This window comes from Peromyscus leucopus, chromosome 2 (assembly GCF_004664715.2).
Source record: "Peromyscus leucopus breed LL Stock chromosome 2, UCI_PerLeu_2.1, whole genome shotgun sequence".
Classification (NCBI taxonomy): domain Eukaryota; kingdom Metazoa; phylum Chordata; class Mammalia; order Rodentia; family Cricetidae; genus Peromyscus; species Peromyscus leucopus.
The window spans coordinates 119,426,547-119,449,997 of NC_051064.1; the positions used below are offsets into that span (position 1 = coordinate 119,426,547).

The 23,451-nt window shown below is 47.2% G+C and overlaps 1 protein-coding gene across 13 annotated transcripts in view; it reads right to left on the reverse strand.

The window, feature by feature from the left end:
• St3gal3 (ST3 beta-galactoside alpha-2,3-sialyltransferase 3) overlaps window positions 1-23,451 on the reverse strand; it is a 216,909-nt gene that overhangs the window by 64,485 nt on the left and 128,973 nt on the right. For 10 of the 13 annotated variants that reach the window (XM_037202869.1, XM_028893223.2, XM_028893220.2 and 7 more), the window contains one exon: window positions 21,223-21,315. The exons of the other annotated variants lie outside the window; for them this stretch is intronic. In XM_037202869.1, coding sequence (XP_037058764.1) covers window positions 21,223-21,315 — 93 coding nt within the window. The remainder of the gene's footprint in view (window positions 1-21,222; window positions 21,316-23,451) is intronic. 13 annotated transcript variants of the gene reach the window in all.

The window sequence follows — 23,451 nt, forward strand, 5'->3', positions numbered from 1 at the left end:
TTTGTCTGTTTTTGACTCTTTCTTCTGGTCTCCCCCTATCATGTCCATAACTCGAACGTTGAAAATGTGTTCACTTAATTGTAACCTCTGAGTCTGAGGGTTTTTTCCCTCTTTTTATTTTTTTCTGTTCTTATTTCCTCTTTTCTTATCTGATTAGACCCATTCTGTTATTAAGGCCTTCAATGGTATTTTTATTTTATTTATTGACTTCATTAGCTCCAAGATTTGGTTTTTGTTTTTCTTGTTTCTTTAAGATCCTGGCTCTTTGCTAAATTTCTCTAATGTCATACACTGTCTTCGTGCTGGTCGGGCTGGGTGCCTGTCAATGTCTGAGAGACACAGGGGCTAGGCTGGACCAATGGATTAATAAGGAGTCCTTGTCCGTGTGCAAAGGGTTAACAGGTGACTTTGCAGTGCCCCCCCTCCCCCGGGGGGGGGACGACTAACTTACCCAGGGGTAGGCCAGTCCTGTTGCTTCCTGGGGCCAGAGGTGGGCCGGCTGAGCTGCTAACAGGCTGCCCAGTTGCTTCTTGGGGGTCTCCTGGGAAGTGGGGAGCTGAGTCACTCAGGATAGGCTGCCTGGCTGCCCCCCACCCCGTCCCTGTCCCCGAGCTGAGAGTAAATGGATAGGACCGGTCAGGGTCAGGGACCAGCAGGTAGGGAAACTGGCTGCTTCCCAAGGCCCTCAACAGGTCAAGCTGCTAAGAATTGACAGTCTGGTGGCTTTTTAAAGAGCTGAGGGCAGGAGGTGGCACTTCCTGGTCACTTTTGGAACAACGGGAGGGTGGTTAAAGGACACATGAGTGATATTGTGAGGGGTGTAGGCCTGCCAACCAAGCCGATCGGGTGAGCTGCTCAGGTAATTCCTAGGTTTAGGGAGGATGGAAGGGTGGGCAGAGACATCTGGTTAGCTCATGGGCTGGGTGCGCTGAACATCTGCTCTGCTGGTCACCGGACTCTTGGTGGGCGGAGTCTCCCCACAGCACTGATCAATCAGCATTTGGGTTTCAGCAGACACGATGTGAGCTGGGCTCACTCTCTGTGGCCGATAATGTGGAAACCCGGGAGATCCCCCAAACCACTCATTCATTTATTCTCACCGGATTCTGACTGTGTAGCCCAGGCTCCCTTGAACTCACCATGGAGCTGAGCTGGCCTAGACCTTGTCCTTCTCTCGCCTCAGGCTTCTAAGAGCTAGGATAACATGCATGGACCCCAGCCCCTACCTCCAAACTGGCCTTTGGCTCTTGAGGGCATCAAACGCTTTAGGGGTTCATGTGTAAGTGGTGACTACCAGGCACCTGACTAGTCTCTAATCTCCCAGCAGCGATGAGCAGACCTCTAACCTTCTCTAGGAAGGCTCCTGCACACAGTTTAGTCAGACGCCCTTGGGAAAGCATGCTCAGCCCGCTGTCCCTGCGGTCACCACACTGCCACTCACTCACTGTAGCTCTTGGGAGGCGACAACTCTTATTCGTTACTCTCCCCAGAGCTCTGCAAAGGCCTAGGGGCCGGCTAGGGGAGGGCTGACCTCAGTTCCCTGGCCTGAGGAGCAGGGTGAGGAGTCACAACAGAGTGGGCACGATCACATTCTGGGAGGTGCAGATCTGGATGGAGGCTGAGTTCCCGCCCCCACCGAATCTGGGGGGAGGAAGTTTTCTCCTATGCCCAGGGCATACTCTGCAAGGAGCTTCCAGAATTAAGCCCGCATGCTGTGTAGACACACACCAACGGGCAACACCGACTTAAGGAGCTACACTTTCCCTGACCACCCCCGCCTGCTCCCCTTCTGTGCTTCCTCATCTTCTTTGGCATTTTTCAGAGAGGGTCTTGCTATGTAGCACTAGCTGGCCCTGAACTCCTGGCAAACCTCCTGCCTCAGCCTCTTAAATGCTGGGATGACAGACATGAGTCAGACACCTGGCTCCATTTTTCATTCTTTGCAGTCTTGGAATGGCAGAAGCAGAAATGGCTCACCCTCAATCTGAAGCTTTGTATGACCTGCTCAGAAGAAACGTCAACAGCCTTTGGTTTGGGCTTGACTTGGGTGAGCGTGCCAAGACCAGCTCAGAGGACTCTCTTCAGATGCACTGTGTGTCTATAGTTCTGCTCTGCACTAAGTCACCCACAAGCTTGTTTTTCTGAGGCTCCAAAGCCGTCATCCTGTGGTTCCTAATAGACTCCTAATAGAGCTACTACTGTATTGGCTTTTAGCCTGGGCAGGCATGAGGTCTCTCCAGGGTCCCCTCACTTGGCAGTCATTCCAGGGCCAGGGTGGGTGCTCAGCTGAGTCCCCACCTTTTCAGTCTTCCATGGATGTCATCAGAACCCTGAGATCCAACTTCAGTTCACCTCCCCCAGATGTCGAAGAATAGCTGTCTTGGCTGAATTTTTCAAAATTATCTCCCCAGTGTCCAATGCAATTCCCGGCACTCAATACAAAATGCACCCTGGGCTGGTAAGATGGCACATGGGGAAAAGGTGCCTATAGCCAAGCCTCGTGAGCTGAGTTTGATCCCCAGGACCCACACAGGGGAAGGAGACAGTTGCTTCCTTCAAGTTACCCTCTGAGTTCCACATGTACCCACACATGTCTTCCTCCCCCACACACTAAGTAAATACAATCTAAAAACATGTTTGAGCCATTGAGCGAGGCCATTAAACTTAATGTCTGAGGGAAGAATGATCTAGAACATAATACACTCTCAGTCCCTTTAGCTTCTCCCCACTGTTGATGCTGGTGGGGTGGATGGACAAGAAGCCCAGACTACTGGGCAGTGTGGTGCAGTGGCCTGGACTTGGCAGAGTGCACGGGCGGGCCATCAGGAGGCTCGCTCTCACCTGCCTTGCCAAGCCCAAGCCCGGCGTGAGGAGTACGGTGCCAGGGGAGAAGAGGGGAATGCGAGGTGATCCAGATCAGTCGGTAATGCTGACACAAGGTAAATTAAAGACGGAAGTCGGACAAGAATGAGTGAGGACCCAGGCAGGAACTTCAGAACATCACAGAAAGAAATATACAAAGAACTATGGAGCCCGAGGTGAGAAGGGCGTCACAGACCAGGTGACATCTGAGGGAGAGCTGTAAAGGCAGAGAACACGGAGGGACACTTTTCGGTAGCCTATGTGTGGACAGAGTGCCAAGCCGAGTGCTGGCCTCACCCAGCCCCCGCTCCCAAGTCCCCCACCTGAGGGGAGAAGGGGAGCAGTGTGCAATGAGCAGTTCTGCCAGAGGAGACTGGAGTCCTCGGTGCCGGCAACACCGGAGAGTCGCTTGATAAAGCACAGCAGTGGCTCTCAGGGCCAAGACCGGGAGGCATTCCCTGCTGAGGAATGGCATGCACAGTGAGCAGGGACAAAAGAGGGGTTTTCAGGGCAGTGCCCGGAGCTGAGGTACCTGGAGACATCATCCTCTGTGCTGACAGCTCTGTCAGGTGGTCAAAAGGCTTAAAAAAACCCAAATTACCAGTTATCAGTTGCATCCTGTGTGGCTGAAGATGCCAACAGCCACTTTCTTGCTATGTGCGGCATTCCTGTATCAACAGATGCCAATCACTGGGTTTGTATGTACAGTCTACACAGGTCCCGACAGCTCCTGGCCAGGAGATATTCCGGGAAGGTATACATAGTGTGGAGCGGGCGGGGTAAGGACAGAGCAGTCAGGGCACTTCATACTCCTGACTGCAGGCCAGGCCCCAGGCCACAAATTACGGTCTTGAGGACAACTGCCCAGGCGGTAGGGGCTGCTCTTCCCACTCTTGCAGGGGAGGCTGAAGCTCGGCTTGACTGAGAAATCTGCACAGAGTCACAGCGCTAGGTAAGTGGTGAAGCTGGATGGAAAGCCAGGTTTGCCTGGCTCCCAATCCTCGTCTCTTCTCCCTCATGTGGACTGAGGAAGTCGAGCCCCCAGCTGCATTCAGTCTTTGCTAGGACAGCATAATGAACTACTGTGAGCCTGGCCAGAGCACTGGCATGGTTCTACCCACAAAGATCAATGACCCCAGGGTGAGGTCATGGGCCAAAGACGCCCTTCCCCAGCCCCACCGGCTTTATTACAGTGCCAAGAGATGACAATCTGAGCATGGCCAGATCACCTCTGCTCAGTTACCGGGCTCCCTGCCCCTGCAAACCCAAGTCCACCCTCAGAGAAGGTCTGGGATGTGGCCAGTAGTTAACCCAGCCATGTTTTTTTTTTTTTTGAATGTGTGTGTGGGGGGGTAGGGGCAGGTGTGGGCATTCTCCAGCTGGAGGTAACATAGTATTTATAATTGGTGTAACCCAGGTCCCCAGGTGACCCTGTGAATATCCACCCTCCAAGCCCTGCCTCCAAAGGGGCTCATGGTTGGACAAAGTGACCACTGCTGACGGACGGCAGCTCTGGATGCTGTGGGCCAGACTCGCTGGTCTTTCCTTTTCTTCCCCTGGTAAACTCCTGTGTTGAGTCCCTGTGTGAGGACTGGGCCAGAGGTGACAACCAGGCTTCCCCTCCCCTTCCTCCTGTGCAGACAGCTCTGCTCGGGCGCCTGCAGCCCTGAAGTCCAAGTTCTCCCCTGCCAATCTGAGACCGCAAAACAATGAGTGTTTGTGAGGCAGCTAGAGGCCGAGCTGGTAGGGGCCTGACCTCCCTGACAGCCTTCCCCACACCCCAGTGCTGGGCAGGGATGGCATCCCGTGATCTGGGCACAGCATGCCATGCTCTGTCCTGGCGCCTCCTGCCTTTTCTTCCTTCTCCCCTAGTAAGACTGGAGACACGCAGAGCTAGCAGAGCCATCAGAGGTGGCCACTGACGGCCAAGATCACTGTTTCTTTTCCTCAAGGAACCCCATGAGCTAATGGTACCTCCTCCGACTGGTGGTCATTCTCATTGCCTCCTACCTCAGGGCAGGGGAGAAATGGAGACAAGTTCACTGCTATCAGGGGCACCTGTGTACGTAACGATCTCTGAGACAGGTTCAAGGGCATGGACAGGTGCTGGCCAGAAGTACTCCGAGGGGTATATACGCTGAACCAAGTCCTACATGTAAACCTGGCTGATCCTGACGGTGTGCCTGGGAGTGGATGGAGTGATGGAGCCTGAGGTGGCAACGGCGTTTTGCTTGGTCAGAAGCTCTGTGCCCACAGTGACCCCAGAGGCAAGAGATCAGGGCCAATGGCAACATCAGGCCCTCCCTAATCAGGCCCCACAGAGATGGCTTCTGAGCCCAGATCCCAAGCACATGTCTTACCCACTTGGTGCTCCTGCCCCATTTGGGCGTCTGCTTCTTGGGGTGAGCCTGCAGCTGGCCCTGAGCCCAGATGTTCTATCTGGAGATGAGCAGTGGAGTGATGATGTCTGTCTTCCATCTGTGTCAATTGTCTGACTGAAGGAAACCCTATCTGAGCCCTCAGAACCGGGGTGGGTCTGCTCCAGCACAAGAGGCACAAAGACGCTACAAGCTGATAACAGGCTTGCCCTCCCCCCACCTATGCCTTTACGATGCTGTCAGGGGTCAGGGGTCAGGGGTCAGGCACGTGTCTTTCCTACCAGAGGCTGTCCTCTCACGACTTCTTCTATTTGCTTGGCTTTTTGATAAAGTTCTTAGACCGTAGCCCAGGTTGGCCTAGCATTCATTATATAGCCCAGGCTGGCCTTGAACTTTTAGCAATCCTCCTGCCTCAGTCTCCCAAGTGCTAGAACTATAGATGTGAGCCACTAAGCCCAGCTCCCTTACTTGCTGAGACCTGGACTCTGTATTATCAGGTAGAGCAGGCAGAGAATTTCCAGGAAAGGCAGGCATGGCTGCAGACTTGTCTCCACCGGGAGAACGAGAACCTCAGCAGGCTCTTCTCTTCGAGCTCTGGCCGTTTGTGGAGGACGGTCACACAGGGACCTCCTTCTTTGGGGGCAGATGAGCAGGGGCCGTGTCCTGGAGGTGGGTCAGGCAGCCGGCTCTCCACCCCCCAGGACTGAGACTCGGGCCCCGCCTCTTCGAGGAGTCCCCGCGGAGGCATGGTAGCAGCTTTACAGCTCAGAAGCACCCGAGCTCCCCACGTGGGGATCTTGTACCTGAACCAAAACAAGCCAAGTTACTAATCTGAAGAGATCAGTCTTCAAATACCACAGGAATGCAGCCTGCCTGCTCGCACCAGGGACTGTGCTGCGCTAAGTAGCGCACACACCCCCACTTCCTACTGAAGCCCCAAACTTCCTACCACAGCTCGGTTACCAACCAACATCTCCTCATCCTCAAGGGTTGCTGGCCTTTCCAGGGTGTCCGAGCTGTGCTGTGTCTCCGGGCACTGCCCTCCTGAGCCCTGGTGCAGGCAGTGCTGAGGACAGGGGCACAGCAACCCTGCACCCTCAAAGCCTGCATGCGCTCTGCCCAGCACAGACTAAAGCTTCTCAAAGTCTGGGAAGGACGAGTGTTTTTGCTTTTCACACTTCACTTCTGCTCCAGAATGATAACTGTAAAACAAGACAACAAAAAAAGCACCACTAGGGAAATTAAACACCAAGGAAAATGTCATCCCCATCTCAAAATTATTAGCTCCATCAGCATACACTCAAGTTTCCAAATCTTTAGTCTGTTTGCAGAGAACTGTGATGCAGACCGGTTCACGTGACTTTTCGTCCCGAGATACACTAGGGACTCCAGGATGACTGATACCCAGTCTGGGGCATTCTGCTGAGGCTGCTGCCCACCGTACCCTAGGGCGGATGTTACCGGAGGGTAAGCTGGAGAACTCAGGCCCCGCCCTGGGGCAGGAGAAAAGACACTCTAATGCTTTGGGAACAGTCATAAGACTGAGGCCTAGCACACAAATTTACAACCAGTGGGAGCACACAGCAGGTCAACAGTAGGAACCGTGCAAAGTCGTGTGGGTCTCTAGGCCTCTAAGAAAGGAGGACCATCTCCTGAAACAAACAAACAAAACCTCCCAACTCTGGCCATCCACTAAAGTCCCAGCTGTGAAGGTTGGAAGACAGAGCAAGGAGGAAAGAGAAGGGGCATGTAGCTCTGGGGTACTAGTGAGGTGAGTTCCTTGACCTGGTAACAGGGCAAACACAAAGTGGATTGGTTTTCAGAGGCAGTCAGAACACTGGATGCTGAAGAACATCCTGGGGACGGGGGAGTGGGGGTTGGGGGTATAGATGGCCAAGGAGCCAACCAGACACAGTTTAGCGACGTCCAGGTCAAGGACGGGCATGCCCGTCGGTCCTTCAACAGCTTCCTGCACTCTGCAGAGGAGTCTGAACTCCTGCTCTTTCCAGGGGAAGCCCAGAACCCAAGGGCTTTGCTGCAGAGGGAGACACATCAAAAACACTCAACACATCCTCCAAACAAAAGCAATCTGCATCCCCCCAAAGGTGCAAGGTTCAGAGCCTGAAAAATGAAGGTATAGGATGGGGCTGTTGGATTTGGACCCGGCCCTGTGCTCCCATAACATCGGGCAGGTTACAGCTTTCCCATCTATAAAATGGGCCTAAGAACACTTACAGTAGGGTTGCTGTGCAGAGGTCGAGGTCAAGAATGTTGTTCAGCATTGTGGCTGGCTTGGAGTGGGGTCCCTAACAACTGTGACTTTACATGTGTATGGCTGTAAGGCGCCATGTCTCTGGCATCTAGAACAGTGAATGGGACCTTGCAGAAGGAACCAAGGGGTAAAGAGTGACAGTACGAAGCCATCGAGGGATAGAAGACACCAGAACATAGCAGAGCAACCGCAGAATGAAGGCCCCAGTTTCCCAGCAGTGGGAGAGGTTGATCTGGTGAGGGGGAGGGGCTGACTTCAGAGAAGAGATTTCAGTAGCTTTGGGAAGGGCTGGAACTCAGTGGCTGCTCAGAAATTCATGTGGAGAAGGAGAAAGACTCCAGACTTTTTGCTCAGGTGCAAGTGGACAGCAGTGTCATTTCCTGAAATCTGCGATGTGATCTGATGCAGTGTATCTGAAACTTGGGGGACTTTGGGTTCGAGACGATTTGAGTCCAAGGGGAGCTGTCCCTCGGGAAGTTGAGTCTTTGGATTAGACAGCTAAATGCAATGGGGTCAGAAGAGAGGAGGGCCGTGCCGAATGCCAACAGGACCAGAGCGTGCCTTGGGTAGAGAGTCAGCGGATGGGGTGGGGGTGACAATAAATCAGAGTTTCTAAGCAGAGGAAGAGCCACCGTGAAATGAGCAGGCCAGTTGTCTGGTGCATTTGTCCCTGGGGGCTTTTTGATGAACTGGACAATAGCATTGAAAAGAAAACGGTGTGAGGACAGAAGCTGGGCACCACAGATTCAGAGTTAGCAGGATAGGACCAACAGGAAGTCCTTATCACACTCCTGGCAGGGCGGGGGTGGAGAGGCTGGGCATCTTCCTGGAAGCACAATGATTCTACTCAAATGGAGACGAAGACTCTACTTTCTGTGATTTATAGTATGGGACAGACAGAGTCTATGCCGCTCAGTCTTACCACACCTCCTTTGAGTTGTAGAGATAAAAATCCCAGGATCCTCCTCTGGAGGAGCAGAGAGGAAAGTGCTTTGGAATGTGGGGATACCAGCTACTCAGCTACCCTGGCTAGGAGCCCACAAGCTTTTAAAGCCCCCAGGGCAATGCATTAGGCCTCCCACACCTTCTCACGCAAGGGTCCTAAAACAGGCAACAGGGACTATGCTGCCTCCAGACTTCCTGCCTCAGAGAACTCTGCGAGGTCTGGATGGCCACCCCTGCACACTAGGGAATGCAGCCAGCTTGGACCAAGGCTTTGCAGTCCAAGGATCACAGTACCGAGCCTTCCTAAGGCAAAGTGTGTCTCAAAAAAGCATGACTTTCTCCTGCAGAGCTGCGTATCGGGGCATTACTCCACCCCTGCCTCAGCAGCCATCAGCAGCAGCATCTGGCTAACATCTGTGCCCTACCCACTGGCTATCTGTCCGCAGCTGTGACAGGAGGTAGGATGCAGTCATCAGGCATGCAGGCTCTGCGGCCAGAACACTTGGATTCAAAACCCAGTTTCAACCAGAAGTGATGGTTCATGCCTGTAAATTCTAGCCTCGAGAGGCTAAGGCAGGAAGGCTGTCATGAGTTCAAGGCCTGCCTGGGCCACATAGTGAAGTTCAGAATAGTGTGGGTTACGGAATGAGTCCTGTTTAAAACACACACACACACACACACACACACACACACACGAGAGAGAGAGAGAGAGAGAGAGAGAGAGAGAGAGAGAGAGAGAGAGAGAGAGAGAGAGAAACTAGTTTTCATCCTTTCTTATCTGTGTGACTTCAGACAAATTCCTTGAGTTCTCTGTGTCTCCATTTCTTCATATCAAAACTGGACTAATAATAAAATCCATCTCATAAAGTTGTCAAGAAGATTAAAACAGAGAAATAGGAAAAATTCTTAGCACAGGGCCATGGTAGCTGTGGCTTTCTCTTTGCCTGGGGATGACATTCAATACTGAGTGGCCAAACTGGCCACCATATAAAGGGCATGGTACTCGAGCTAGAGAAATGGCTCAGTGGTTAAGAAAGAGCACATGATGCTCTTGCAGAGGACCTGAGTTTGATCCCCAGCACCTACATCAAGCAGCTAGCAACTGCCTGGATCTTCAGCTTCAGGGAGCTGACACCCCTCTGGTCTCCTCAGGCAAACACACAGACACACATATATAAATAATACATTTTTCAAAGGTATGATACTCAATGAATTTAATCATATCTTCCATCAATATGCAAAAGAGTCACTCAGAGGCTAGAGAGATGGCTCAGTGGTTAAGAGCACTGGCTGCTCACTCACACAGCAGCTCATAACTGTCTGTCACTCAAGCTCCTGTGGATCTGACTCCCTCACACGGACATACATGCAGGCCAAATACCAACACATATAAAAACTAAATGAATAAATAAATAAAAATAAAGAGCTACTCACATGTATAAATAAAGGATTTCCAGGAATGTGGAATATCAACTATGGTTCTGAGTGACACATTCAAATGAATTACAGTTTTTTTTCCTACAGTGGTTCTCAATCTTCCTAATGCTGTGATCCTTTAATACAGTTCCTCACGTTGTGGTGACCGCCAACCATAAAATTATCACACTGCTGCTCCATAACTGCAATTTTGCTACTGTTACGAACTGTACTGTAAATAGCTGATATGCAACCCCCACAGGGGTCATGACCCACAGGTTGAAAACCTCTGCTTTAAAACAACATTTAAAGTATTTATTGTGATCAAGCCTGAGATGTGTATTTCCCAGAGAGTAAAATAAACAAAACAACAATAACAAAAACCCTAAACTCATCTAATTATAATGAAAGTCACTGGCAAATGGAATTCATTGGCTAACTGTTCAACTTACTGGAATGACTTAATTTATACAGCCCCAGGAGATGTCATCTGATCTCACTGATTGACTAATACGGGCAGCAATACTCAGACTTCCCCAAGTTCACACAGCCTATTACGTGAGAAAAGTCACAAGGGCTCAGTGTCACGAGAACACTGTCCAACACTCACGTCTTTCCAACGCAGTGTGCACTGCAAGATGCTGGAATAATATAGATGCAGATATAATATTGGTTTTAGATTATTTTAAAGATACCTGTTTTCTAATAAGAGAAAGAAAGGGCATGATCTGGGTGGGAAGGAAGGTAGGGAAGATCTGGGAGGAGTTGGGGGGGAATCATAATCAGAACATATTGTATGAAAAAAATCTACTTTCAATAAAAAAATAAGGAAAAAAGAGATGATGCTAGATAGTTGATAGCTGCTGTGTTTCAGCCTAATCCCTGGATTGAAGCTGGATTCATTTGAAACTGTAGAAGAGATCAGAACTAGGTTTAAGCTTGTATTTCCAGTCTAGACCTCTTCATTGCAGTTGAGGCCAGCCTGGTCTACATAACATGGCGAATGGTATCTATCAAGAATACAGTTGCAGTTGAGGCCGGCCTGGACTCCATATTGAGTTCCAAGGCATCCAGGACTACATAGAAAGATTCAAAAGGAACAAACAGACCACAACAAAACAAGAACACAATCGCAGCAAAGCTGAGAGCTGTCTGAAAAAAAGAGCATATAATGCAGCAATTACAGGGCCAGGATGCAGAACTGATCTCTTTCAAAGCAGAGGCCACCTCCATGCAGACAGTGCTGGAAGAATATAAAAGTCCAGTGATATCTCTAGGAAATGTGTGGAGAGCAATCGCCAGTATCAGAAATGTCTCTGTGAAAGTTGTAGGCTACAAAATATCACTCTAGGTTCCCTTGGCCCAGCTATGATCCCACAACCTGGTGTCTTTGGGTTTCCAAGTTTCCTCTGGGTCATACGGGAGTGGAAAGTGGGATGGTAGAGACTAAGATGTTAGTTCCGACCATTGTCTGTGGCCCCCACCAGCACCCGATGCTGGCATCAGCAGCAGCCTGAGTTTTGTGTCTCAAAGTCACGAGTCAGAGCAGGGCAAGTCTGCAGTGGGGTCTTCAAAGGAAAAGGACTCCAGCGCATTTTTCATGTACAGACTGTTCTCTGCTCTCAGCAACTTCATTTTCATATCATCTTTATTCTAAAAGCCACCATCAATACCCTGCATTATTAAGCCTTTGAAGCTGTCTTTGCATTTTCAACACGAGAATTTCATTGGCAGTAGGATGGGTGGCTTTCCTGCCTGGCTTCTTCGCTTTCATTATCCAGAGCACGGACATGTTGTGAATCCTAGTTTCACAAAATAACAGTGTTTACTGTTGAATCTTCCTCACTGGTGAAAATGTCACATTGCTGTGTGTCAGGGATTTCTGTTTTACACCATGTTGTATATTTATGTCCATGCATGTAAGCACCAATGTTCCATTTCTACATGCCACCTTGGTTTCTGGGATTTGCATGCATATGGAAGCATTGTGCACTGATGTTTCTCTATTTGCCAGTATACTCATACAAAAATTAGGGTCTTGGAAAGTGATGGCTAATATGGCTTGTTATTTGGGTGTTTTGCACATCTTTATGTATTTTCATTTGTATGGACTTGTTGGAGGTGTGTTCATGTCAGTGAATGAAGGCACAATTTGCTGTTCAGTTTCTTCATATTTAAAACCAATTTATATTGATAAAAACAAATTACATTGATATAACCAATCAACTTATGCAAAATTGATTTTTTTAAAAGTAAAACTGCTTCTTTACCTTTTAAAAATATTGATGCTATAATACAAACCCAAACCTTACATTTGTACAGTGTTCTTGGTCAAAGTGTCAAGAAATATTAGTTACCCACATAGAAAGAAACCTAGGTTCCAACCTCATTCCTAACATCAAAACACAAAACTGATAGATTAATAATTTAAGTAGAAGTTATAAAATTAAAGATAATAGAAGAAAACAAAAGGAAGGTATGATGGTTAATTTTTTTTTTTTTTCCTTTTGAGATAGAGTCTCACTATGTAGCCCTGACTGTCCTGGAACTCACTCTGTAGACCAGGATGGCCTCCAACTCCCAGAGATCTGCCTGCCTCTGCCTGTGCTGGGATTAAAGGTATGTGCCATCACATGTCATGATGGTTAATCTTGACTGTCAACTCCAGGGGATTGAGGACCACTGTGGAAACAAATCTCAGGGCATCTGTGTGTAGGGGTGGGGTGGTGGGGGAAGGATCCAAATTAGGTTAACTGAGGTATGAAGACCCACTCTGAACGAGTGATACAATTCCCTGGACTGGGATCCTGGGCTGGACAGACAGGAGAAGGTGCTGAGGCTAACACTCGTCTCTGCTTCCTGATTGTAGATGCGATGTGACCAGCACCCCACACTCTCCCGGCCAGGCCAGGATGTATCCTCTCCAACTGTAAAGCAGAATAAATCCTCTATCCTTAAGTTGCTTTTTTTTTTGGGGGGGGGGTGTTTTGTCACAGAAACAGGACAAGTAACTAAAACAGAAAGTGCCATCAGATACTAACATACATGAAGGCAAATTTTAAAAGCCACTACAGAAGACAACTTGCAGATAACCATTAAAAATGCTTACAATGTTTGATCTGGAAATAGTACTCTGTCCTACACAATCTTGAATGTGATGTACAGAAAAGGTTATTCATAAGGTAATACTTTTAAGAGTAAAGTTTGGAAACTGTCCCTCAAAAAAGGAACTGCTTAATTAAAATATAGAACGCCTACCCGATAGAATGCTAGGTAAAAAAATATGAGAGGAGTTGGGTGGTGGCACATGCCTGTCATCCCAGTACACAGGATGAGTTCAAGGCCAGCCTCAGCTACATATGAGTTCTATGCCAGCCATGCTACGTTAGACCTTGTTTCAAAACAAACAGACAGACAGGTAAATAGACAGACAGACAGACAGACAGACAGACAAAATGAGGGCACATTTGCTGCTAGCTATCATAGAATATAGGAACAAGTTTTACCTTCCAAACTTAACAACTAGAAAAAGATATGAAACAATGGTCTTTAGAAAGAAATACAGTGAGCCGCATAGGCCTAGGTCACTGCATGGGGACAGTGTCCAACCTGCAGTGAGAATCGGAATCTAGACAGAGCTTGGAGGTCTTTCTGAGGTGAGCACACACATCAACATTTAGGAAGGCCACAGAGCCTGTAACTCACAGGAGAGACTGCGTTAGATGAGAGAGCAGCACAGAGAGCTCTGAACGTCTGCAGAGGGCACCCCCCAAATCTTTAGCCAAGTACTGATCTGAACACTCGTGAGAGGAGACTCAGGGGCTAAGAACCACCAGGAGGAAGTAAAAATAAATAAATAAATAAAAATCTAGTGTTCAGACCAGACTAGGAGCTGTTTCTATTCGCATAAAGTAGAGTGGGAATGCATCAGCAGGAGTGGAATTACTAACACGGGAGTCTTGGGGCAGAGTTCTCAGAAGGACGCTGCATCCGAAGGACAGATGGCTCCAGAGAGGATTGCTCAACACCTGCTAAACACTGCTAAAGCAAGCCTACACGGCTCCATTGTTTCCAAGTAACTTCACCAAGTGCACCAACATCTAGTGCCTTTTACAGAAATACAACAAAGTCTAGCACAGGAAAGTGTCAAAACCTATCATGTCCAATAAAAATGGCCAGGTAAAGAACCAGAAAAATATACCATAGAAACCATTCCAGAATTAGCAGACAAGAATGTAAAAAGCAGCTTGCCTCAGTCACTTTTCTACTGTTGTAATAAGACACATGACCAAGGCAACTAACTTACAGAAGGAAGAGTTTATTTAGGGCTGACACTTTCAGAGAGTTAGAATTCATGACCGTCAGGTCAGGGAGCATGGCAGTCAGGTAAGCATTGTGCTGGAGCAGTAGCTGAGAGCTTACATCTGACCCACAGCAGGAGGCTGAGAGAGAGAGACAGAGACAGAGAGACAGAGAGAGACAGAAAGAGAGAGCGCTAACTGGGAATGGCATGGTTTTTTGAAACCCCAAAGCTCACCCCCAATGACACACCTCCTCTAATAAAGCCACACCTTCTAATCCTTCTTCAACAGTTCCACAAACTGGGTACCAAGCATTTAAATATGAGCCTATGGGAGCCATTCTTATTCAGGCCATCACACAGCTACTAGAAACATGTTCATTAAGCAGAAAAAACCACGGACATAGGGCTGGAGAGATGGCTCAGCGGTGAAGAACATTGGCTGCTCTTCTAGAGGACCCAGGTTCAATTCCCAGCACTCACATGGCAGCTCACATTTGTCTGGAACTCCTGTTCCAGGGTTTTCACACCTTGACACAGACATACATGCAGGCAAAACACTAATGAACATAAAATAAAAATAAATTAAAAACATGGACATAAAAAAAGAATGAGCTGGAAGACATAAAAAGACCTAAAGGAACTCACAGAAATTAAAAACATGATATCTAGAGATATCGAGACCATGACTGGAAAAAGTACAGAGACAACTAGCCAAACTAGTGGAAACACATGAACTGTGGTCCAATAGCTGAGGAGCCCCCATGGTACTGGACTAGGCCCTCTGGATAAGCGAGACAGTTGTTTAGCTTGAACTGTGTAGGGGGCCCCTAGGCAGTGAGACCGGGACCTGTCCCTAGTACATGAGCTGGCTTTTTGGAACCTAGGGCATAGGCTGAGACACTCTGCTCAGCCTTGGTGCAGAAAGGAGGGGACTGGACCTGCCTCAACTGAATCTACCAGGCTCTGCTGACTCCCCATGGGAGACCTTGCCTTGGAGGAGGTGGGTTGGGGAGGGAAGGCTGGGGGGTGGGAGGACAGGGGAATCCGTGGTTGATTTGTAAAACAAATAGAAAATCTCTTAATAAAAAGAAAAGAGCTGGGCAGTGGTGGCACACGCCTTTAATCCCAGCAGAGCAGGCAGATCTCTGTGAGTTGGACACCAGCCTGGTCTACAGAGCGAGATCCAGGACAGCCAGGACTACACAGAGAAACCTGGTCTTGAAAAAAACAAAACGAAAAATTGAAACTGTTTTAAAGTCCTCCAAGGCAGTGTGGGTATGGGAAGAGTTGTTACTTAGTCAGGAAAACCTTCAAAGCCACAAGTGTTAACAAAGACTTTTTCAGTCAAACTGAAGGAGTTCATATGCCACCAGATCTGCCACACACACAAACACTTGTGCACAGGCACACACATGTGTGTGCACACACTAAGTTAAAAGAGGTTCAGAAGATGGAAATACATATTTATTATGTTACTGGAATTACCAACATCTGTCCCTTTGTGATTGGCTTATTGCATTGGGTGTAACATCCTCAGGGATTCACACTGCAATGAGTCAGAGTCGCTTCCTTTTCCTGCTGAAAAATACTTCGCTGTCGGAACCAGTTTTATTTCCCCTTCACCTGCTGATGGGCACTTGGGTTGCTTGTAGCTTTAAGCAATTATGAACAATGACTCTATGACCTCAGGTGCACAGATTCCTGGGTTCCTGACTTCAGTTACTCTGGCTAGGCACCCAGAAGAGGGATTGATGGATCTCATGCTAATCCTATTCTAATGATGTTAGGAACGACCACACTGTTTCCCATAGTAGTTGCACCATCCTACACCCCTAACAGTGCACAGGGTTCTAATCTCTCTACACCTTACAAGCTCTTCTGTTTTTTTGGGCAGCTGCTCCGGGTATCAGGTGGTTTCTTGCTGTGCTTCTGCTTTGCATTTCTCTAATTAGTCATGCTGAGCAACTTTTCATAGGCTTCTTGGCCATTTGCCTATCTTTCTTGCCTATATAGGTTCTTGGTCTATTTTAAAACCAAGTAGCTCTTTTTTGTTGAAGAATTTTAAGAGTTCTTTGTATATATAAAATATCTTATTTTTTAAAATACGTGTATATGAGTATGTTAGGAAATAAATGAAACAGTGTTGTGGCTTTATGATAGATGGATAAACAGATGTAAAATGCATGAGAAAACAGCACAAAGAATGGAAAATATTATTACATAAGGGTGTTACATTCTATATGGTTTTGAAAATAATTATAAATTAAAAATATACCTTATAAAATGCAAAACACCCATTAAAAACAAAACTAAGCAATACAGCTATTAAAATGAAATCATAGTATGCAATTAATCCAAAAGGAGGCATGAAAAGAAAGAAACAAACAGGAACTAATGGTAATGTAGATTTAGGAATAACCATATTGATGACTTATATATCAATGGCATATAATTTTAGAAGCATTCCAATAAAAGGCAGACATTGTCATATTGTATTAAAAAGCAAGGCTCAACTATGTGCTGTCTACAAGAAACCCACCTTAATTATGAAGACATAAAGATACCAGCAGATTGAAAGCAAAGATGGACAGTTGCCCTACCATACATGTAATAGCTTAAGAGCAAACAAATGTATACTTCTTCATGTATATATATATGGGGCAAACGAGTCGATAAAGCTAATTTTAATCAAGTGGAGCAGTTACAATGATTGACATTATCTAAGAAAACTTCACAAGGATAATTACTAGTGAAAAAGAAACATTTCAAAATAACAGAATCTAGACATCTAAAAAGGTGATATGATAACTATAGTGTACAAGAAACAAATAACAGCTTCAGACTGAATGAACAAAAACTGATGAATAAAGATTTCAACACTCCTGTCAGAATTAAGTGGATAGAAAGCCAGTAAAGACATGGCAGTTTGACAAACGCTATCAACCAGGCTCATCTGATATCACTTGTAGAGTACCCAGTAACAACAAATACGCTCTTCTCAAGAACATCTACGAAGATAGATCAGATTTTGCCCCATAATGCAGATCTCAATCATTTTTAAAGTATCAAGATCACTGAAAGTATATTTTGATTACATATACACCCTCAGACAACTACAAATTAGACAACTTTCAAGGAGCTCATGAGTCAAAGAAAAGTCATTAAGGGAAGTTAGAAAAAAAATACATTATCTATAACTTTATTTTTTTAGGTCTCTGCCCCTGGTTCCTAAAAACTTCAAGATAACAACACTAGGGCTATTTTCCTCTAATTTTAAAATTTGTTTTTAATTCCTTGACATTTCATACGTGTATATAATGTACTTTGGTCATTTTGCCCCCAGGCACTCTTTCTCTATCCCTCTCCCACTCTTGATGGGAAAGTTCACCTACTCTCATGCCTTTGGGGGCCTTCTGTTCCAATACTGGGAGCCTTCTGTTCCAATACTGGGGGTCTTTTGTAGTGGTATTTGCTCCGCCCATGACCTTGGGCTATATATCCCAAAGGAGGCAGTGCTTCTTGCCATTGTATGTGACCTCTTAAAAGGAAAGGGAGAGGGGTCATAAGGTATATTCTCCCTGGTTCCTGCTTCCTGGTGTGAGTAGACTGCCAGATGGATTTGCTCCCAGTCAGAACAGAGGATGACTTCAGTTGTTTACTTGGTTCTGTATTTATGAGTATATTTCCTTAATTTATACCCTAATAAATTCTCTAATACTTCTTAAGCAGACTCCTGTGGATTTCTCGCTTTAATCTGGTACCCCATGTTGGGCGCTAGATGTAGGTGGAATGTTTCTCTCCCTCCTGCTTGTTCCCAAATAACTCATTCGGAGGCTTAATATTACTTATAGATGCTTGGCTGGTAGCTCAGGCTTAATACTGACTAGCTCTTACATTTAAATTAACCCATAATTCTTATCTATGTTTAGCCACAGGGCTTGGTACCTTTTCTCAGTGCAGCATTCTCATCTTACTTCCTCTGCATGTGGGTGGTGACTACTCACTCTATCCTTCCTCTTCCCAGCATTCTTAGTTTGGTTACCTGCATATACTGGCTACTGGCCAATCAGCATTTTATTAAACCAATTCGAGTAACAAGTCTTTACAGTGTACAGGAGAATTATTCTACAGTAGTCTTCTGTTCCAATACTGGGTGTCTTCTGTTCAGTACTGGGGGGGCGTCTTCTGTTCTAATACTGGGGCTTTTCTGCTATGGTATTTGGGGTCTTCTGGTCTGATATTGGGAGATCTTCTGCTCTGATATTAGGAGTCTCCTGCTCTAATACTGGGTCTTTTGTTATTAAATTTGGGGTCTTCTGTGGTATTGTGTTCCCCGAAATATTGTGCATGCTAATAAACTTATCTGGGGTCAGAGACAGATCAGCCACAATATTAAACATAAAGGACAGGTAGTGGTAGCACACGCCTTTAATCCTAGCATTCCAGAGGCAGAAATCCATCTGTTCAAGGATACAGCCAAGCATGGTGACTCGTGCCTTTAATCCCAGAAAGCAAGCCTTTAATCCCAGGGAGTGGTGGTAGAAAGCAGAAAGGTATATAAGGTGTGAGGACCAGAAACTAGAAGCATTTAGCTGGTTAAGCTTTTAGCTGGTTAAGCTTCAGGCTTTCAAGCAGCAGTTCAACTGAAAACCATTGGGATGAGGACACAGAAGCTTCCAGTCTGAGGAAACAAGACCAGCTGAGAAGTTGGCCAGGTGAGGTTAGCTGTAGCTTGTTCTGTCTCTCTGACCATCCAGCATTTCACCCCAATACCTGGCTCAGGTTTGATTTTATTAATAAGAACTTTTAAGATTCCTTCTACAGTCTTCTGCTCTAATACTGGGGTCTTTTGTTATTAAATTTGGGGTCTCATGATCTAATGTTTGGTCTTTGGCGCTCACTCCTGACCCAGAGCTCCTAAGACTTTTGTAATTTTCTGAGTGACAGGAACTAGCATAGAACTCCAAGTGCCTTGGAATTTTGGGGGTGACAGGAACATCTTTTTTATTCTAATGAAGAGGCTGTCGGGTGCCTGGAGAGCCTCAGAATGGGGCGGACTTCAGGTGGACCAGTCACGTGATTAGAGGACAGACCGTTCCAGCCACATCTACTTCGACTCCTCCAGGGATGGGAGAAGGGCTGAGGGGGTGAGCTGATCAAACTGCTAACAATGTAATATCATTTAATATCATATTGAAGAGTCCACTTAATACAGCAAGTCAAGAAAAAAGAGTAAGAGGCACCGGGGCCAGTGAGATGGCTCAGTAGGTCAAAGTGCCTTGCTGCCAAGTGTGAGAGCCATGGACTCGCTTCCCAGAACCCACACAGAGGTGGAAGGAGAGAATCCACTCCCAAGTTTTCCTCTCACCTCCACATGCACGCTGTGGCATTGCCTCATCTCATCACACACACCACGATAATAAGTAAGATGAAAAGGAGAGGCTACTATACTGGAAAAGATGAAATAAAACTGTCTTTAGTAACAGAAGGACAGACAGAGATCAGCAAAACAGCAACGCACATGTCAGCTGATTTTCAATAATTCAATAAAATCAAGGTATTTTAGTGCATGTGTGTGTATGCACATGTATGTGTATGAGCATATGTGTGTATGTGTATGCATATGTGTGTGTTGTCGGGGTTGCCAACACTATTTTGGAACTGACAAACACCTATATGCAAATAAGGAAATCCCAAGCTCTTACATGCCACTATATACAAATAAGAACTCCAAACAGGTCAGAGGCTTGAATTTGAGAGCTAAACCCATAACAATTCTAGAAGAAAACAAGAAAAAAAAAACAAAACCTATCTGACCTTATGTTTGAGAATATGTCTTAGATACAACACTCAAAGTTAAATACATAAAAGGAAAAAACGTGATGAGTTGGACTCCATCAATATTAAAAATTCCTGCCCTGTAAAGACACTGAGAGAAAAACAATCCTCCCACTACCCCCACCCCCATCCCCGGACACTCAGCATCTGGACTGTCAGTTGCAGCTGGTGGGACAGACAACCGGTACAATCACATTGAAAGACAGACAACTTGGCAGTTTCTTACAAGTGAGCCACACATAGGACACTGGACCCAGTCACTGACTTCTAGGCATTCACTATGAAAGGTGCACATGTGTATTTATACAGCACCCATCCTCTGTGTTTTAATGGCTTTCTCCCTCCCCTTAAGCCATGTGCCAGTGCCCTGGTGGCTTTCTCTGTGATTAATCGCCTCAAGTTGGAATTACCTTACATGCCCTTGACTTCTGGGCGAAGAGAGCGTTACATCTCTATTATGAAAACTACTCAGCAACCAAAAGGTGCAAACAACAGTGTATACAGCAGTGTATAGTATATACGACAGTGTATAGTATATACGACAGTATATAGTATATACAACAGTGTATAGTATATACGATAGTATATAGTATATACGACAGTGTATAGTATATACGACAGTGTATAGTATATACGACAGTATATAGTATATACGACAGATGCATGGACTCGACCACATCCCACCAAGTGCCAGAGGCTCCCTCAGAAAGCTACACACCATGACTCCATTCACAAGATGTTCTAGAAACACAGCAGGGCTAGAAATAGGTCAGGGGTTGCCCGAGGCTGAGCATGAGAGAGGAGCTCACCAAAAAGCAGCATGGGGAATCTGAGGGAGACAGGCACGTGCTACTGATCGCCACATGTTCTGAACGACACCAAAGGCAAATTTTATTGTATACATTTTGCATAAATTAAACTGCAACAAATATTTTTAACAAAATTATGATATAGTGATACAATTATGTGTAATAATTAAAAAAAAATGATATGAGTTTTAGCACTTGGGAGGCAAAGGCAGGTAGATCTCTGTGAGTTCAAGGCCGGCCTAGTCTATACAGCCAGAGCTACATAATGAGACCTTGTCTCAAAAAAAAAAAAAAAAAAAAAAAAAAAGAGGGGAGGGAAAAAGGTCAAGCCTCCTCAGATGTTTCACACGCTTGAGTCTCAGCCACGCTGTCCAGGCATCGTAGAACAGGGCCACTTACCTGGGGAAAATGGCGGTCATCAGGGCTGAAGCGTAGCCGGGTTTGCAAGCTCCCTCTGAAAAGTTTGCGTACTTGGTGGCTAGCTCGGCAGGCCTGCGGGAGAGAAGGAAGGTCAGGGCTTGCTGGGCCCAGAGCCGCAGGTAGATGATCACTCATCAGGAGCCTCAGGGACTAAAATGGAATGAAGTGCTCTTCCCGAAGACAGGCATTTCAGGCTCTTTCCACATCAGGGTTTAGGAATGAGACCCACAAGTTCCTAATTAGAGAGCCCAGTAAAAAAGGTCCCTTGATGGCCTCCACAAAAGGAACACCCTTGGTGTCAAAGAGTCTTTGTAGTAAGCCTGATCACCCATGAGGCAGTGCCTGGGACTGGACACAGTTACCCAGGCTTTGACACATCCAGAGGGCACTGGCCCTCGCACCTTCCTGGCACGTCCCCGTGTGCCTGGTCTCCTCTGCTTTTATCCCCACCACCCCCACCCCCACCAGCCACCCAGTGGGAACCATCCACAGTGGCCTGACCACAGACACAGCAAATGTGTGTGACTGAGCTACCGATGAATCCCCTGACTGATTTTCAGTTGAGCGTGTCCGCCTATTCAGTTTGGAATTTTCCTGGTCCTCCTCGTGGAGAATGCCAGGCCCTTCACAGCTAAACTCAGATGCGGGCTTCACAGGAGTGATGCCCTGACCTACGGACTGGGCTGCCTGCCTCTCTGCTCTGGGAGTTTCCCAACCCACCCTCCTTATCCTACACTCACTCCCAGCTGCCCGGCTCCACCACAGAACCGTCTCTCGCTGCAGCACAAATTCTTGAGATCAGACCTCGGCCCGCACTTTGCACAGAGATGGGCACGCAAAGACCCCTGAAATTGTTTTGAGAACCAGAATGATGCTGACGGCCTCCCTGCCCTATGATCTGGAGACGAGGCCATCTCAGGAAGCCACGGGGTAGAAACCAAGCAGTGTCTGGAGGGTCGTGTTCTGGCCTTGTCTCTGCTGTGTGACTAGGACTGTATCATTCTACGGCACCAGGCTTCCGCATCCTGATGTGTTCAGTGTGGTGCTGGAGTCACAGTCCTCCCCCACAGTTCTGCCCCATGCACGCAGTCTGGGAAACATCAGGACATCGTCAGTAAATGACCCAGTGAACACCAGGACTGCAGGCCCCACCAGCTGCCTCACCTGCCAGTTTTGAATCCCAGCCTTGCTGCCCCGCCCCACACACACTGGGCAATTCTCTGGTGTCTAGCTCCGCCCCCTCCCCGGGGTGTGGTTCAATAGCAGGTTGGCCCTCAGCATGGCCCTGCAGGGATTGGAGTGTGGGTGTGTGCGTCTCTGCTGGACAGCCAGGAAAGATGATACATCATCTGCTGGGTGTCAAGTCCAGTTCACCCACGGAGGTCTAGACCAGGGCCTTATGTAAGTGATTGCTTGTGAAGTAGATGCAGAATTCTAGAAATCTACATTTTTAAGCCTTCCCTGCCAATGAGACTCAAATGAGATGCAAACACAAAATGAGGGGCTGAAACTTTATTTGATAAACAAAACAAACGTAAAGGAGAAAAACTGTATTTTCCTGGGTAAACAACTGTATTTTGGAAATGAAATATAGACGTCAGTGCAATTACAGAACTTACTGGAAGCTTCTGGATGAATCGCAGTGACTAACAGTTCCTCAACAGCCCTGGGCGTGGGTGCCATGCATCACAAATAGACTCTCGGGGCTCAGAAAGATGAAGAGCCGGACCCAAGACCGTGCAGCTCCATGGGCCCGTGGCAGGCGTACGACGCGACATGGCCAGCAACACAATTACAGAAGCTGGCCTGGAGCCCAGCACCAGTAGGGGCAGTTGACATGGCCGGATACGGGTAGCAATGAGGGTCAAGAAGGCCTCACCCCACTCTTTGAAAGTATGTACACAGCGCTTTGGCCTTCATGCCTTGTCTCCAGAACCCTTACCCTCAGGGTTGTCCGAGTGTTGTACCGAGTGTCTGTGGTCTTTCTGAATTCCAGGACGTTTACAAAGACGTTGGAAGACAGATGGCAGTTGTCATTCCTAACACAGTGCGTTGCGGAATGAAACGCTCAACAGATGGACCTCTGGCCGTATCTCTCCTCTCCCCAGAGCATGCTCTCAGCTCTTGGAACGTGCCTGAAGAAGGGCTATGGGACAGGCCAAGCCTAGGCTTGGGTCATCCATGGTGGAGAGAAGAACCTGCTGGCTA